Source organism: Mauremys mutica, chromosome 23 (assembly GCF_020497125.1).
Source record: "Mauremys mutica isolate MM-2020 ecotype Southern chromosome 23, ASM2049712v1, whole genome shotgun sequence".
NCBI classification, from domain to species: Eukaryota; Metazoa; Chordata; order Testudines; family Geoemydidae; genus Mauremys; species Mauremys mutica.
Window position 1 is genome coordinate 12,512,424 of NC_059094.1, and position 18,489 is coordinate 12,530,912.

At 53.2% G+C, this 18,489-nt stretch overlaps 1 protein-coding gene across 1 annotated transcript in view; it reads right to left on the reverse strand.

The window, feature by feature from the left end:
• Window positions 1-17,561, reverse strand: part of SELENON (selenoprotein N) — a 28,268-nt gene extending 10,707 nt beyond the window's left edge. Inside the window, exons 1-5 of the mRNA XM_044998027.1 lie at window positions 17,436-17,561; window positions 10,518-10,635; window positions 9,622-9,752; window positions 8,726-8,938; window positions 868-992 (exon numbers count right to left, since the gene is read on the reverse strand). Of these exons, the coding sequence (XP_044853962.1) occupies window positions 868-992; window positions 8,726-8,938; window positions 9,622-9,752; window positions 10,518-10,635; window positions 17,436-17,561 (713 nt within the window). The remainder of the gene's footprint in view (window positions 1-867; window positions 993-8,725; window positions 8,939-9,621; window positions 9,753-10,517; window positions 10,636-17,435) is intronic.
• Window positions 17,562-18,489: the final 928 nt, after the last annotated feature.

Consider the following 18,489-nt stretch of genomic DNA (forward strand, 5'->3'; position numbering starts at 1 on the left):
ACCCATGTTAAAAAGGGGGAGGGTATGGCCCCCTGGTTCCGGTGCCATTAACTCAGATACTGTGGTGATAACAGCAATTAACTTCCCTGTGCTTTCATTTCCCCATACGATAACGGCCATACAAGAACCTGAACAGAACAGACTAGACATGAACCAGAGCAGCGTGAGGAGTCACTCTTCCAGGGACCGTTGGCTTTAGAGAACTGTTCCATCCATTGACTAGAACGGTTAGATCCTCCCCCTTTCGATTCTGGACATCACCAAATAGAGGGTGTTTGCTTAGCCCTGGAACTGGGGACTGACTTACAGAGCAATAGCGTCTCTCACCCAGTCAGTTCAGACAAAAACAGGAGCGTTGGCTCCATGGATAGAGCTGTAAGGGAAGTAACACATTCAAAGCCGCTTCCTGGAGGACACACCCTTCTCCTCTGCAAGCTGCTGAGCAGCTCTGTCAGTTACATATGTTGTTAGGGAGCATAATCACAGTTATGCTCCCGGGTTATGTTCCCTGGAGGATGGGGAAATCACCGGGCTGCTGCCAGCTGGACATGTCCATATTTGCCCCCTCCCATTCCCCAGATCTCATGCTGTCTTATCAAACCCCAGGGACTCCTGGCTGCCTGGCCCAGTGTCACGACCCCTTTGCTTGACAGCCCCTTTCGTAGGTTTCTTCCACCCCCAAAACAGATTGAACATAATTAACAGACTAATTGTGAAAGTCCCAACCTCCACGTTATAGTAGTTGCTTGGATTCTATTTTGAATGGGGGGAAATTAGGTCTTTAAAACGATGCAGATCTAATTAAAACAGCACCAATCCCCACCTTTAACACCCTGCACCTCCCAGTCCCATTTGGGAAGTTCTTACCTGAACGCTACGATATAGTAGAACTCACTCATTGCCTGGATGCAGGCCACAGCTCCCTGAGGGGCAAAGCGAGTTTTTACAAATGGACGAGGGTGGAACATGCTCAAGAGTTTGTGGATCACGATCTATGGAAAGAATTGGAGAGGTAGCAAAAAAAAAAGGGCAATGGCCTTTAATGCAGACCTCAGTTTAGCTACACTTCTAAATCTACTCCCCTACAAGGCCAGGAAGATAAAACAATTAATGTGACTTGGATCTGGCTAACAACTCCCATCTTCCATTTTTTGGACTCCCTTCTATAATTTACAGTTTTCCACCACCTTGCAAATGTATCCTCTATCTGGAAGTGTATTAACCACTGTCTAACCATTGTCTTCCATATACCCAGTATTTCCAGAGCACAGCAAATGAATACTGGAAACGGATCAGATTACCTGTTGGGCATTATACTGAACAATAATTGTTCAAGACTTTGATGTAGTTTTCAATTTGAAGTGATCACTTATGCCACCCACTGGAGTATACGAAATATGGAAGTATTAAAGCCTAACCAAACACCCATGAGGGCAGAGCATTTACAGACTGATTTTATAGACCACATACAAGAATCACGTCACTGACCACTGTGGGGTGGAATAGGAGGTCACCGTTTGACAAAGCACATTAATTATACACACTTATTTTAGACGGGGAGTGGAGACTCTTACCCAAGTCAGACTAAATGAGGATTTTTGTTATTTAAATTGATTAGTAGTTTGTCTGGCTGTTGTGGATACCCCATACTATTGTTATAAATACCTTGGATCTTGTGAGACCACAAACAAAATTCTTGGTTTTACCTCTCATCTGAAAGATGGCTCCCTTAACACTGCACTGGGACATCGATTTACAGAGAAGTGACAAACTACAGCCTCATCTACACTAGGGAATTTTTGTACAGAGAGTTGGTAAGGCCCAGTCTACATTATATATTACATCCTACCCAGGCCAACACTGGCACGCATGTAGAAATTAGCCTCCTCCATTCCTCTCTGTCATTTGCTGCTGCTTCCTTCTCCTCTGTGGTGCTGGCTAAACTGCACCCGCGCCCCCCCACCCTCCCTTTATGTAGATATATTCTGGGTTCCCAGTCAAAATAAGCTACACTGACAAAAGCACTCTTGCTTGTATAATTTTTGTCTACACTAAGCCTTTTACTGGTCAAGAAATGTCATAAAAACCCTGTGCCCCTAACAACATAACCATACCAGCAAAAGTTTCTAGTGTAGACTGGCCTGAGACTCATTCAACTCCACTAATATCGGCTATAGGGAACCCTAGTATAGAAACAGATGCAACTGATATGGCGCTGGAAACAGCTGCTGAAGCCAGAGAAAAGACGGTTACTCACCTGTAGTAACTGGTGTTCTTCGAGATGTGTTGCTCCTATCCATTCCATTGTAGGTGTGCGCGCCGCGCGTGCACGGTTCTTCGGAACATTTTTACCCTAGCAACTCCGGCGGGCCGGCTGGCGCCCCCTGGAGTGGCGCCGCCATGGCGGCTGATATATACCCCAGCCGGCCTGTCCGCTCCTCAGTTCCTTCTTGCCGGCTATTCCGACAGTGGGGAAGGAGGGCGGGTCTGGAATGGATAGGAGCAACACATCTCGAAGAACAACAGTTACTACAGGTGAGTAACCGTCTTTTCTTCTTCGAGTGATTGCTCCTATGCATTCCATTGTAGGTGATTCCCAAGCCTTACCTAGGCGGTGGGGTCGGAATGAGACGTGGCGGAGTGTAATACCGCGGAGCCGAAGGCTGCGTCGTCTCGAGACTGCTGCACCAACACGTAGTGGGAGGTGAAGGTGTGGACCGAAGACCAGGTGGCCGCTCGACAGATGTCCTGGATGGGAACATGGGCCAGGAAGGCGGCCGACGAGGCGTGCGCCCTGGTCGAGTGTGCCGTGAGTCGGCACGGGGGGACGCGAGCAAGCTCGTAGCATGTTCGTATGCAGGCCGTCACCCAGGAGGAAATCCGCTGGGAAGATACAGGCTCGCCTTTCATGCGGTCTGCGATCGCTACAAACAGCTGGGTCGAACGCCGGAAGGGTTTCGTCCGGTCAATGTAGAAAGCGAGGGCCCTGCGGACGTCCAGGGTGTGGAGCTGCTGCTCACGAGGTGAGGCGTGCGGCTTCGGGAAAAAGACCGGGAGGAAGATCTCCTGGTTGAGGTGAAAGGCCGAGACCACCTTGGGGAGGAAGGCCGGGTGCGGTCGAAGCTGCACTTTGTCCCCGTGGAAGACGGTATACGGGGGACCCGCCGTCAGGGCGCGGAGTTCCGAGACTCGTCTGGCGGATGTGATTGCCACGAGGAAGGCCGTCTTCCAGGTGAGATGGAGCAGAGAGCACGTGGCTAAGGGCTCGAAGGGCGGGCCCATCATCTGGGCGAGAACCAGGTTCAGATCCCAAGTCGGAGCAGGAGGACGCACCTGAGGGTAGAGCCGGTCTAACCCTTTAAGGAAGCGGGCAACCATTCGGTTGGAGAAGACGGAGCGACCTCCTATAGCGGGTCGAAAGGCTGACAACGCTGCCAGGTGTACCCTGAGGGACGAGATTGCGAGACCCTGACCTTTCAGGTACCAGAGGTAATCGAGGACGGTCTGGATGGGGGCCGAGAAGGGGTTAAGACTTCGCTGGTCACACCATAGTGCAAAGCGTTTCCACTTCGCGAGGTAAGTAGAGCGCGTGGAAGGCTTCCTGCTTTCCAGCAGAACCTGCTGCACCGCCGCCAAACAACCTCTCTCTGCGTCGGTCAACCACTCAGGAACCAAGCTGTAAGATGCAGCGACTGCAGGTTCGGGTGACAAAGCCTGCCGAGGTCCTGAGTGATGAGATCCGGCCATAGCGGGAGGGGAATGGGATCCCGAACCGACAGCTCGAGCAGCATGGTGTACCAATGTTGTCTCGGCCAGGCCGGATCGACGAGTATTACGCGAGCCCTGTCCCGCCGAAGCTTGAGCAGCACTCGGTGGACGAGCGGGAACGGAGGGAACGCGTAAAGGAGGGACTCTGTCCACGGCAGGAGAAACGCATCCGAGAGGGAGCCTGGAGCTTGACCTTGGAAGTAGCAGAACCTGTGGCACTTCCTGTTGGCCCGGGAGGCGAAGAGGTCTATCTGGGGAAACCCCCACCTCTGGAAGATTGTGTAAGCCACATCTGGGCGAAGCAACCACTCGTGGGAGGCGAAGGACCTGCTCAGACGGTCGGCCAACGTGTTCTGCACCCCTGGCAGAAAAAACGCTTCGAGGCGAATCGAGTGGGTCACACAAAGGTCCCAGAGGACCATCGCCTCCTTGCAAAGCGGGGAGGATCGAGCTCCGCCCTGCTTGTTGACATAGAACATGGCTGTGGTGTTGTCCGTGTACACCGCCACACAGCGGTCCTGAAGGTGAGACAGAAAGGCGAGACACGCCAGACGGATCGCTCTCAACTCCCGGACGTTGATATGGAGGGAGAGCTCCTGGGCCGACCAGAGGCCCTGGGTGTGCAGGTCTCCCATGTGAGCCCCCCATCCAAGCGCCGACGCGTCCGTGGTCAGGGTGATCGACGGCCGAGGAGGGCGGAACGGAACCCCTGCGCAAACTGTCTCCGGATCCAGCCACTAGGTGAGCGACTGGAGAGCGGGACTCGGCACCACCACCACCATATCCAGAGGGTCGCGCTGAGGGCGGTACACCGATGCCAGCCACATTTGGAACTGGCGAAGTCGCAGCCTTGCGTGGGCGGTCACAAACGTACACGCTGCCATGTGACCTAGGAGACGTAGGCAGCACCGCACTGTTGTCGTTGAAAAGGCCTGCAGTGACCGTATCAGGGAGGCCAACGTCTCGTGTCGAGCCCGAGGGAGGCAGGCTCTGGCCAGAGTGGAGTCGAGGACGGCTCCTATGAATTCCACTCTTTGAGTCGGAACCAAGTGGGACTTGTCGGCGTTGACAAGCAGGCCGAGGGACCAAAACAGATGCAGTATCTCGGACACCTGAGCTGCTACCAGGTCTTGGGTACGACCACGAATCAGCCAGTCGTCGAGATACGGGTACACATGAATTCGACGACGACGGAGGGCTGCGGCCACGACCGCCATGCATTTGGTGAATACCCTCGGTGCGGTGGAGAGGCCGAAGGGTAACACCGCAAACTGGTAGTGGGTCTCGTTGACCATAAAGCGCAAGTAGCGTCTGTGAGGGGGGTAAATCGCCACATGAAAGTAAGCATCCTTCATGTCGAGGGCGGCAAACCAGTCTCCCGGATCCAAGGAAGGGATAATGGTCCCCAAGGTTACCATCCGAAACTTGAGTTTGCAGAGGTACTTGTTCAGCTCCCTGAGGTCTAAGATGGGACGAAGACCTCCTTTCGCTTTGGGGATGAGAAAATACCTGGAGTAGAATCCCCTGCCCCGCCTGCAGGGGGGCACCTCCTCGATGGCACCCATGCTCAACAGAGACTGGACCTCCTGTAAGAGGACTTGCTCGTGAGAGGGGTCCCTGAAGAGGGACGGGGAAGGTGGGTGGGAGGGAGGGGGCGAAATAAACTGTAGGCGGTAGCCGTGCTGAATGGTGTTGAGCACCCAGCTGTCTGATGTTAGAGAACACCACGCCTGAAGGAAGCGGGAAAGACGACTTGAAAACAAAGGGGATGGATCCTGGGGTGAGAGTGGTGCGCCGTCCCCGGGCGTCCCATCAAAAGGCCGGCTTGGGGCCTTGAGGGGCCTTGGACGAGCCTTGGGACTGGTTACGCCGCCCGCCCGATGGTCTGCGGCGGAATGGGGCCCTGCGGTTATTAAATGGCCGAGATCTGGCCTGCGGCCCGGGCCGATAGGGTTGTTGCCGGAAGGGACGCCTCTGAGTGGCTGGTGTATGCATCCCCAAAGTGTGGATTGCCACTCGTCCGTCCTTCAGGGTCTGAATTCTGGTGTCAGTTTTCTCAGAAAACAGGCCCTGCATCTCAAAGGGGAGGTCCTGGAGGGTATATTGCACCTCCGGCGGCAAAGTGGACGACTGTAGCCACGCAATGCGCCGCATGGTTACCCCGGACGCCACCGTCCTGGCCCCCGAGTCCGCTGAGTCGACCGCTGCTTTAATCAAGGTCCTGGAGGCCAGCTTGCCCTCTTCTAGGAGGGCCGAGAATTCCCGGCGGGAGTCTTGTGGGGTCAGCTCTGCGAATTTACCCAGGCATCCCAGGATGTTAAACGTATACCGGGATAGCAGGGCCATTTGATTCGCGATGCGGAGTTGGAGGCCGCCCGCCGAGTAAATCTTGCGCCCGAGCAAGTCCATGCGTTTGGACTCCTTAGACTTGGGCGCAGCTGCCGGCTGTCCATTACGCTCCCGGTCGTTCACGGACTGTACGACTAAGGAGTCCGGTGTGGGGTGCACATAAAGGTATTCGTACCCTTTAGGCGGTACGGAATATTTCCTCTCCACGCCACGTGCCGTGGGAGGGACGGAGGATGGCGATTGCCAAATGGCGGCATTGTTCCGCTGGATTGTGCGGATGAACGGTAACGCCACTCTCACGGGGGCATCTGCTCCCACGACATCCGTGATGGGGTCATCCACCTCCTGGACCTCTTCGACGGGTAGGTTGATGGCTTTCGCTACCCTCCGCAGAAGGTCCTGGTGCGCCTTCAGGTCAATAGGCGGGGGTTCCGATGTTGACGCCCCTGCCACAGCCTCGTCGGGAGAGGAGGACGAGGATTGACCTGGAAGCACCTCTTCAGGTGCCTGCTCTGCCTCTGGGCGATCAGGTGCCAGTGTCTCCTGCCCCAACGGCGTGCCGTGAGTGGCGGTCTGTGGTGTTGGAGACGGGGGTGGCCTGCTGACAGTGGCCACCGGCACCGAGCGCGCCGAGCCAGGCTGTCTCGGAGGGAGGGGAGGTCCCTGCTCATGTTGGGCCCAGGGCACCCAAAATCCCCACTGCTGGGGTCCATGGTCCTGCGGCAGAGACCCCGCTCTAAAGTCCACCGCGCTGCCCTCAGGAGAAGCAACTGAGGGCTCCCTCGAAGGCCAGGGTGGAGCCGTTGCGGTTCCCGGGCGGACGTCCGGTGCCGGAGTAAACTGTCGCTCCGGTGCCGACGGACGGTGCCGGTCGTCATGCGGTCTGATGGGTGAACGGGATCTCCGCGAAGCGCGGTGCCGGGAGCTCGACCAGCGGCGCCGGGAGCTCGACCGGCGGCGCCGGGAGTCAGACCTGGATCGGGAGTGACGTCGCCGTGAGCGGCTGCGAGAGTCTCGATATCGCCCGCGATGCCTGGAGCCGGACCTGGTGCGGTGCCGGCGACTTGGTGACCGGGACCTAGAGCGCCGCCGGGAGTGCGACCGGTACCGCGATTGCGAGCGGTACCGGGACTGCGACCGGTGACGAGATGGGGAGCGGCGTCTCGACGTTGACCGTCGTGCGGCTCGGCCCCGGTGCGTTGGCGACCGCCTTCTAGAGGGAGAACGGGAGCGAGAGCGGACCATGGTGCTCCGATCACCTCGGCCGCCAGGAGACGGAGGGCGCATCATCAATGGCTTCCCGATGGACTTCACTGTCCGCACCGGCGGTGCTGGAAGCTGATGGCCCGTATCGGCCGTGAGGTCGATCAGCTCCCTCGCCATCGCGAACGCCTCCGGCGTGGACGGGAGCCTCAGCTCCTCCTCGGTCGGCACCGGGGAGCTGGGCGGTGCCGGACTCGACGGCCCTTGCGGCGCCGGAGTCGACGGCCCGGTGCACTTCTTGTGCACTGTCTCAGCCTGTACCGTTTTGGTCGGTGGCGGCTGGACTAACGGCTTCTGCTGCTGTGTCGCAGTGGCTGTCTTCGGCACCTTTTGCTTCTTCCTCGGGGAGAGCGAGCGGTGCCGGGTCTTCGGAGCAGGGTGCCGAGACGTGTCGGTACCGGAGCGGCTCGGTGCTGCCGGTGCGCTGCTCACGGAGGCCGGTTTCGGTGCCGAAGGAGCTGGTGCCGGAGGTTGGAGAGCCGACTCCATAAGGAGCTGTTTTAACCGAGAGTCCCGCTCCTTCCTCATCCGAGGCTTAAAAGCCACACAAATCGGGCACTTATCTGTCCTGTGCGACTCTCCGAGGCAGCGGAGGCAGGAGTCGTGCGGGTCACTCACCGGCATCGGCCGCTGGCAAGCCACGCAGGGCTTGAATCCCGGTGCTCCAGGCATAAGCCCGCACCGGGGCGGAAGAAGAGGGCTAACCCCTCTAATTCCCTAACTATTACACTATACAACTAACTAAACGACTATAACAAGAAACTTTAACAAATACTAACAACTATATACACTAAACTATGGAGAAACGCTAGGGCTGTGGAGGTAAGGGAGCACTCCACTGTTCCTACTAGCCGTCACGGGCGGAAAGAAGGAACTGAGGAGCGGACGGGCCGGCTGGGGTATATATCAGCCGCCATGGCGGCGCCACTCCAGGGGGCGCCAGCCGGCCCGCCAGAGTTGCTAGGGTAAAAATGTTCCGAAGAACCGTGCACGCGCGGCGCGCACACCTACAATGGAATGCATAGGAGCAATCACTCGAAGAAGAACTGTCTACACTAGGGTTCCCTCCAAGAGCTGCTGAACCTCCTCGAAACGGCTTTACGGATTTACCACCAGCACTCCCTGTAACATGCACATTTTCTTTGGAGGTGTCCCATCCAAGCACCCACGTGACCATGCTTGGTTTGTGAGACAGGAGGAGATGACAGATAGCCCAAGGTGATATTGGCTACATGCTGCTCATTAAGATATGAAAATTGCAAAATTAACACTATGGAAGCATCTGTTAGAAGCAATACCCTCCCACCCGAGAGAGATCATGCTTCATATTAAGTGGTGCTCTTACTTCTTTGCCCCTGGGGACCGGAGGGTAAAACCGGTTGTTGGAAAGGTAGCCGGTGAAGATGTTTAATTCGCTTGGGATTATCCACCAGGGATCACCGAGTTCTATCTTATTCTTTGGGGGAAGAAAGGCTTTGAACTGCCTGGCAAACATCATGCTCATAGGGGCTGCTGGGGCTGTCCAGTTCCGTAGGCCAGACAGAGCAATGTGAGAAATCTACAAAGAGAAACACGTCAGAACCAGCCAATGAGATGTAATAACATTTGAAGAGTTCTGGTTCCATAGGAGGCAGATGGATATGAACCGTTGCACAGAGGTCAGATTTTCGGGGTAAGAGAAAGCGGTATTCCTTTTAAACTCCGCCCACAATCCCAAGCACCACCTAAAATCCCACAGTAGCTAGAAGTTTCTGCTAAAAATGACCAGCAGTGAAATAAATTGATAATGCAAGTAGTCAGATACCATGGCAACAAATGCCATGGAAATGGTTACATATAGGGTGCGCACCGTTACACTCCAGAGTTAACGCCCCATTGAGAAATGGGGGTAGTTTATGCTTCTCAAAGCTATTGTTTCAAATGAATTTTCAAATTCCAGTAGACAACACTGCATCGGGTCACATACAGAAGATTTTCTTCATGTTCATAAGAGCTGGAAGCATACATGTCTTTTAAAAAAAAAATTAAGTGCTACATAAACTGATGATGCCACCACAAAAATGCCAAAATAATGCATCAATGCACACTGTCTCAGTCTGATCTCTGCTCACAGAAGGAACAACCGACACAATAAGCACTATATGTTCACTCCAATGGGAGTAGTTACAGCCTCTACTACATTGCATGGGTTTTGCTGGGAATTTGGGTTTTCTATTCATATAAATGGTGTACGATACTTACTCCTAGGAAACCATCTTTGCTCTTTGTCATTGTTTCCATGACCAGGGGCTGGAATTTAGCAACAATTGATAGCGTCTCCCCACTGGGATCCAGTGTCTCTTCCTCTTCAAATTCAAAGACAGGAGTAACACCTAAACAGAACAATAATTTAACACCAAGGGAAATTATTATACATTTATAATAGTCTAATGGGCAGGTACTTGGAACCTCACAGCTGTCACTATGCTACACTATGTTACAGCTCTTAGCAACAGACCTCAGTCCCACCTGCTTCAAGGGCACAAGTCCCTGCTACTTGAGTTAAAGGAGACTCTCCCCTTAATTGATCGCAATATAAAGTGTCTGACACATGGTTGAGCGGTTCTTGCTGCATCCAGCAGGGGCAGACACACACTCTAGCTGCTTCATTACATTATGAGACAGTATTCCTGGTATTTCGGTTGCAGATCAATCCCTCCTGCATGCTATGTTGACATCACAGGGTTTCATGCATTTTGGCATAGCTGAGAAAGATTTGCTACATGTTGATACTGTATGACAGAGACTTCTGAAGCCAGAGGAAAATATGAATGGAATCGCTCTGGTCTAGCCAGTGCTGAGCCATATCCCTTGTATTCATCCATTCCAAATCCCCTCTAAGCCCCGCACAGAGTAACTTATGTACTTTACTAGTCCAACAATGGGAGCGTCAGTCTTATAAAAAGTGCACTTTGGGAAGTGGTGTCTGGGGCTTAAGCCTTTCCAAAAACACTTAAAGCTTTGCAGCCTCTCGCTGTGTAAATCAGCCCCAGACCAGCACAAAAAGAAGATAATTAGCCATTGTGCACATGCAGTGCGGAGATCTTCAGCTTTCCTTTCCTTTATTGCACAACTGACCTTGCAAGGTGGATACCTACCTGTTAATTTCTCTGCTATTGGCTTGAACTCCTCAGGGCTAATGTACAGATCATTGTTAGTGTCCAGAGAGGAGAAGAGAAAAAGCCCTTCGTTCCCCAGAGACTTCAAGGCCAGCTCCTGGTTTGGGAAGAAGAAAGGCAGGAGCTGTTTTACTAGTTCATCTAGCCTCCACCCGGCTCTTGAGTTACTACGCACACAAAGCCATCAAATACAAAGTAACGCACATTGGCAAGACCCTGCACTATCAACAATAGCAACTGGGGTCCAGGAACAGTTTCCATTCATGTATTACAACTAAATCTGGATGGACAACAAATAACTGACAACAAATCGCCGGCTCGGTTTTGTCTTCTCTCTCAGTGAGTCTTTGTCCAAGAAACTTGTCAACTTCAGTAGCGAGTAATTCTGGGCCTGCAAGAATGTGGCCAACTGCTGATATTAGCAGAAGGCTCTGTGCTGCTAGTGAGCATTCACTTTTCACAAGGAGGAAGAGCACTAACTGGGCCCTCCCATGTTTAAAGGAAGTGAACATGGCCAAATCAACATTTACATTCCGATCAATATCCAGAGACATTGCTTGCCACAGAGACCAGCTCTAGCTAGAACCACATTCACAGCCTAGATCACAAACAATCTGGGATTAGTCAAGAACTTCCAGCTCACTGCTCCTGGTGGGGAGTGTTGCCTCGCGATTCTACCACTGATCCAGGAGTCAGGACTCACGCGGTCTATTCCTACTCTGCCATCAATACTATTTAACCTTGGGGAGTGGGCACTCACAGCCAGTCTGGGCCTCAGTTCCCCCCATCAGACACTAACCCCTTCAGATCTCAGAGGGGGCAGCCTGCATGGCGTCATTCCCTACAGGTGCTACAGAAATGCAGTTCTCGCTTGGAACAGCCCCAGACAGTTCCACGCTGCAGCACGCAGCCAGCCGAGGAAAGAGACAATACACAGATGGAAGGAGAGAGCTGCTCTGCTGAAAGGAGGGGTGGGGCAGTCAGACAAGTCATATTCCTCATTGCCATTCTGCAGCAGATCCAGGGCTCTATTGGCAGGGGAGACAACTCCCCTCCTCCCCGCAGTGCAAAGCCTATAGGAGCAAGAGACTAGTCCTCATTCTGCTGCTTAGCTGTGTGTGTTCTCTGCTGCCTGCAGCACCATTCACATCCCCAAAGCTCCTGAACCAGTCTAGGTGCCATCTGTTGCCTGCCAGCCTGAAACACCATTTAATGCAGCCTGGAAGGCTCAGCTCCTGGGCCAAGAAAAAACAAAGGGAAGCAGAGACGCTCTTGGAACAAGAACCGCAGAGGGACGAGAGGAAGGTCCGTTTGAAGCAAGGTGAGAACCCGATACGTGGAAAAGAGGGCGGGCAACAGCTCTGCTATGGAAGGAAGGGAATGAGAGAGCGAATTATTTCCAGCACTGGATCAATCCCCTAAGACACCCCAAGCTCCTTTGGACAGGGACCGTTCCTCTACTGTGTGTGTAAAATGCCCTGCACCTACCTATGGCTCTACATGCACGTTTACCAATGATATCGTTATTCTAGCGCAGGGGTCAGCAACCTATGGCACGTGTGCCAAAGGTGGCATGCGAGCCGATTTTTGATGGCACGTGGGGCAGGCTGAGCCGCTCAGCCCGTTGCCACTCTGGGGTTTCCGCTGCTGGCCCCTTGCCATCCAGGGTCCCGCCACTGGTCCCACTCAACACCCGCTGCTGGCCTGGGGGAAGGAACCCCAGGCTGGCCGCAGGCTGAGACCCCGGCTGGCAGGAGCCGGCGTCCGAAACCCCAGAGCGGGGCAGCCTGAGTGCCACTCTGGAGTTCCAGCTGCTGGCCCCTTGCCAGCCGGGTCCCCGCTGCAGCCCCACTCCCCTTGCTTCCAGTTGGAGTTCCAGCGCAGGCCCCCTGCCAGACAGGGTCCAGGCCTCCGGCCCCGCTCAGCCCTACCAGCCGCCAGCTCCACTCACCTCAGCTGCCAATCTGGGGTTCCAGCCAGTTAACAACTGATCACTCAGAAGCCTGTGTGCACCTTAAAGTATCCAAATACATGCCACCAGACACTGGAAAACTCAGCAAGGAAAAGCAAGGGCAAGGATCACACTAAACTAATAAGATCTGCACTTTATTTAAAAATTAAATTAAAACTTCTGAAACATTTTGAAAACCTTGTTTACTTTACATATAACAGTAGTTTAGTTATATATTATAGACTTATGGAGAGACCTTCTAAAAACGTTAAAATGTATTACTGGCACGCGAAGCCTTAAATTAGAGTTTATACATGAAGACTCGGCACAGCACTGCTGAAAGGTTGTCGACCCCTGTTCTAGCGTTACTGGAATGGGAATTGCCCAGGTGCTGAGGTCACTCCCCTAATCCAAAGGCATAGGCTTTATAATGGCCTTTCCACTGCTTTACAATTTTCTTCTGCATCCCCCTGAAGAGCCAGTCTGGCAGGGAGCAGCTAACAAAGGAAGAGGAGACAGAACAGTTTAGAAACGTAAATAGCATCATACAGGGGCTTCCCTCCACAGATCACACCCTCCTGAGCACATGCAGAGCTCTAGAGATGGTCACAGAGGGTCACTTCTTTGTCTTTTCCACAGCTGTCTGCAATCATCTATCTGATGGCCCCTCTCCAGTCTCTGGTCCTTTTTCATTTTCCCCAGTTCTGCAGGTCAAGAATTCCATGATCTGAACCCCGAGAGATTCCATTCAGAGAGCGGCAGTGTAAGGTTAGGCTCTGGCTTCCAACATTACCGTGAGCAGACAGCAGACACTCAACGAGACAGGGTACTGAAGTCCGAAGCTGGCAGGGAAAACAGGCTCAAAGATAGTCTCAGCACATCAGGTGGCAGCCCCAAGAGGGTCTCTAGGACTCAACCCATCACACACTCCCCTCTGCGAGGTGACAAACTAGCTGCTCATCTAGTAAATGAGATTGACAGGCACTTTTCCAGGCAATACTCCAACAGTTCCACACACAACCTTGTTCCATCAGAACTCTTGATTTATATATACCCAGCACGGACACGCCAGCTCAGTGCTGTTCAGCACCAGCTCCTCAAAATGGTCCTACTGAAAGGGAAACCCCAGTGCTTCTGCCCTATAGGAGATAATGATCCAGAACATGGAAGTGAGGCTTCCTGTATAGCGCAAATCAGTCCTGAAATTCTGAGAGATGGTGAAGAAGGACAAATAGAAAGAGAAATTGGATTTGTGCCTTTTTATAGCACATATGTTAAAGCAAGCCAAAAAAAGGCTCCTAAGATTTATTTTGTTTAACCTTGGAAATGTCAGGAATAATAAAGTTTTGCCTTCCCTGTTTTTGCTGCCGGGGCAAAGAGCAGAAGCTTTCTCAGCCTGTAAATGTAATAGTGGCAGGGAGCTGAGTCTTCAAAGATTTATTCCCCCAAGTGTTTGTTAGACCTTTGAATTAGACAGGTGCTACCAAAGGCAATGGACAAAAAGTTTTTAAAAGTCTGAATAGAAAACACTCACAGCTGTTCAGATTTCAATGTTTTCTCCTACAGTTCCCAATCCAACCTGTTTGCCTGTCATCCACTGAATCCTTCACAGGAGCAGAGTAGAAGAGACCTGATATTTCTCGTGTAAAGACAGTCAGAAAAGAGTTTTATCAACTGAAATCCTCTCAGACTCTCTATGCATCTCCTACCGCAGAAATAAAGGACAGACATATTTGCCATTTACAGTCACCTTCAAAGAATGTTTTTTATACAATGGGCTTGTACCCTGTTTGCTTCTTTGTGATACATAACAGAGGCCAAAAAGGATTTTTTAAAGTTTACTGTTGGGTGTTTTATCATTGAAATATCAGGACTTTGCAGTCTGGTCTTTGTTGGAGGTCTTCCTAGATGTACGTCTGAGGCTTTCCCACCTTAAATGAGAATTCAGGGGGAGTAGAATCTTTAACAAAGACAACCTTGCTCCAGGGTTCATGTTAGTCATTTGAGTTACATAGTTATTAAAACAAAAAAGTTGTTATCAGTCTGATAAAAAACGCTCTATTTCTTTCTCTGTTGCACAACTTGCACTCATGCAATGTCATTTCACAAGTTCTACAATCACCGTACAGCCTCAGGGCAGACAAGACCAGAATCTCTAGTGTTAAAAACAAAAGTTTAAAAGAAATTCAGAACTTCTTTATACAGAACAAAACTCCAAGAGGGCCCAAAAGCTCATTTTTCCTTTATAGGCCACTTTAAAGTTGGGTTAAAATCTTTTGAGCTAACAGGGAACAAGGTCAGGCATAATGTGAACATGCGCCTCTGCTTGTCTTGCAGTGGTTTTCAGCATGAATGCCCCAAATTAAGAAGGGAACTATGTCCTTATACAGTCTGCAAGGTTCCCAACTCCTGCAGCAGGAGGAGAATCCTGAACTCGGGGTCTGACAAGCACAATGGCAACTGATTTCAACTATGAGGTTTTAAACTAGAAATACATACAGGTATGTACATACATCTACACATATACATCCTGTTGCTAATTTATGAGCTTCGGGCCTGATTCGACTAACATACATGGTTAGCTGTATTCATGTAAGCAGTCCCACCACGTCAATGGATCAGTGCCTTAGTTCATAATTTATTCTGCATTTTAAAGAGCAAGACATATTCCCTCCCCCAAAGAGTTTACTACCATAAGGCCCACCATGCTACAAGCTGGCTGGGTACAAGAGGCAGCTTGTCTGAGTCAGTTTGAGAGATCAGGGTCTAAGATGCTAAGAACTTATCTATCATCTTCAGCTACAATGCCACTTACATCGCGCTTTACAAACTTCATCTAAATTCTAAATCAATCCTTCACCACGCACCCCAATGAGGTAAGCATAGTAAATTACCCCCATTTTACAGATGGGGAAACTAAGATACAGAGAACTGAAGTGATCTCTCCAAGGCCCAAAAGGGGCAATGTCTGAGATGGGACTATTACGAGTATGTTCCTGCCTGTCAGCCTACACTCAGTCCACCCTGTCACCAGAACCGTCACTGGAAATTACATCTTCACCTTCTTAAACTTCCAAACAAGCACCTTTGTGCTTTCTCCATTCCTGACCCTCATGCTTGGCAGCAGTTCCCAGTAAACAATGGCAAAACTAACTCGTTATACTTCAGATCTCTCCTCGAAACTCTCCTCTGCCATGAAACCTACAAAAACTTGACCACGATTAGGCTACTGGTGTGATGAAGACCAGAGCCTGTCATGCTGACCAATACCGTCTCACTGTTTCCTTGTACTTTCTGCGCTTGTTTCGTGTCTTAGACTTAGGCCTGGTCTGCACTTAAAACATAGGTTGCCATGAAAACTCCACGTCCCTGAGCACCGTAAATTTGTCAACCTAATGCCTGGTGCAGATGCAGCTAAGTCGGCAGAAGCCTATTTCCATCGGCCAAACTATCATCGCTCAGGGAGGTGAAGTCACTACGGCGATGGAAAAACCCCTTCTGTCCCTGTAGTTTGTGCCTACACCATGGGCTTACAGCACCAAAGCTGCGGTACCATAGCAATGCTACTGTAGCACCCACACTGCACATACGGCCTTTGACTGTGAACTTTTTGGGGGGCAGGCACAATCTTTTTGTTTTGTGTTTGTACTGCACCTAGCAACATGGGGTCCTGGTGCATCACTGGGGCTCCTAAGCATACAATAATACATAGAAATTACAAGATATAGGATGTTTGTCGAGTATTATTGACAACCCACTGCCAAGTGCTTCTATTTCTCTCCTCAACACAAATCCCAGTTCGCTGCTGAAGTAGGTGCCTCCGTGTGAACCTGTGTTGGTTTTATTTCATAAGGTTTCCCCCCTCTATAGATAAGCTAGGCTGGGATTTGGGCAGGGGGGGCTCTATGTATTTTGCCACCCCAAGCATGGCAGTCAGGCAGCTTTTGATGGCGTGCCTGGGGAGGTCTGCTGGTCCTGCGCCTTCGGCTTACCTGCCACCGAATTGCCACTGAAGCCGCGGGACTGGTGGACCTCCTGCAGGCATGCCGCCGAAGGCAGCCTGCCTGCTGCCCTCACAGTGACTGGCAGGCCACCCCCCGCAGCTTACCACCCCAGGCACGCGCTTGGTGCGCTGGTGCCTGGAGCCGCCCCTGGATTTGGGGCACTGAGAAGATCTGGATTGGGAGATGTCCTGGCTGGGGAGAGAGGGGGTCACGTCACAGTTCAGAGAGAAGTGAAGATCCTGCAGGCCCCCTCAGGAAAAGGGGCTGGGATCTGACCATGGTACTTTGATAAATATAAATAAAAATACGTGTTTAGACGCACAACGCGGAAACAAGTCAGCAAAGGATGAGAAAGGAGGAGAAGAGAAAATCCTGCGGGTGCCCAAGTTGGCAGGCCCCCTGCCTGCAGCCAGAGCCCCCTAAAAGCACCTCCCCAGGGCTCCCTTCCGCCCCCAGCCTTCCCCAGGCCCCACAGCCCCCGACATCCCTCCAAATCAGAGCCTCCCAGCAAAACAGTCTCCCCTAAGCCCCCAGCACAATCGCTCAGCAACCCCGCCAGCCCTCCCAACCCTTCCCCCCAAAGCCTGTAGCCCCCTCTGGCCCCCCAACCCTTCCCCCCAAGCCTCTAGCCCCCTCTACCCCCCAGCCCTTCCCCCCCAAGCCTCCAGACCCCTTTATCCCCCCAAGCCTCTAGCCCCCCAGCCCTTCCCCCCAAGCCTCTAGCCCCCTCTACCCCCCAGCCCTTCCCCCCAAGCCTCCAGCCCCCTTTATTCCCCCAGCCCTTCCCCCCAAGCCTCTAACCCCCTCTGCCCCCCCAAGCCTCCAGACCCCTTTATCCCCCCAGTCCTTCCCCCCAAAGTCCCCAACCCCCAGCGCCCTCTGCGCCCCCGCGGGGCCCCCCAGCACTAGCCCCCGCGCCCGGAGCCGCCCCCGCTCCGGTACCTGCCGCCGGGCCGCCTCGGCGTCCCGATAGTATTTCACCGCGGCCAGGGCGGCCAGCAGGCCCAGGGCCAGCCCCAGCCTGGGCAGCCGCGGCGAGGGGGCCCCCGGCTGCGCCCCCACGGCCATCCCCGCGCCTCGGCTGGGCCGCGCCGCTCAGCGCCTCCGCCCGGCTCCCTGCGCCGCCCTCAGCGCGGGGCCGCCCGCCGCGTCGGCCGGGCTGGGGGAGGCGTTAAAGGGGCAGCGCCCGGCCCGCGGGCTGCATACGGGGGCGCTGGGGCGGGAGGGGCCCGGGGGTTTCCAAGGGCAATTTTCAACCAGTCCCACTGGGGAGACCCGCGTCCGAGCCCGGCTGCAGCGACCACCCGCCCGGGCGTTAGTGCTGGGGCAGGGTCCCGCGGTGCGGAGGGGAGGGGCGGGAGAGGACGCTGGGGGCTTCAGGGGAAGGGTTGGGGGGACAGAGGACGCTGGGGGCTTCAGGGGAAGGGTTGGGGGCTGGGTGCTTAGGGGAAGGGTTGGGGGCTGGAGGGGCTGGGTGCTTAGGGGAAGGGTTGGGGGCTGGAGGGGCTGGGGGCTTTAGGTGAAGGGTTGGGGGTTAGAGGGGGTGGGGGCTTTAGGGGAAGGGTTGGGCACTGGGGTGCACAGAGACAAGGCCAAAGGGAACAGCTAATGGGGGGGGGGAAGCAAGTCGCTGGAAGATCACATTGTTTTGGGAACTTGATGCAAACTAGCCAGAGAATAACACACCACAGGGCACCTATAGCTTCTCCATAGCAAGACGACCAGCCACGTTTCCTCCAGCCTTCCCCTCTCCCCAGCTAGTCTCCGTGCTGCTGCAGCTCCTGGGCCTTCTTCCCTCTGTGATTGTTTCTCCCCTGGGGTTGCCAGTTTTGGTTGGAGGTATTCTTGGAAGTTTCATCACATGACACAACCCTTAAAGATTAATCTTTAATGCCTGGAGACTCCAGGACAATCCTGGCCCCGAGAGGGCTGTTTCTGGGATATGACTGTAAACCCCAAGGAAGACAAATCCAAGACACACAGGTTTCGTAAGCAA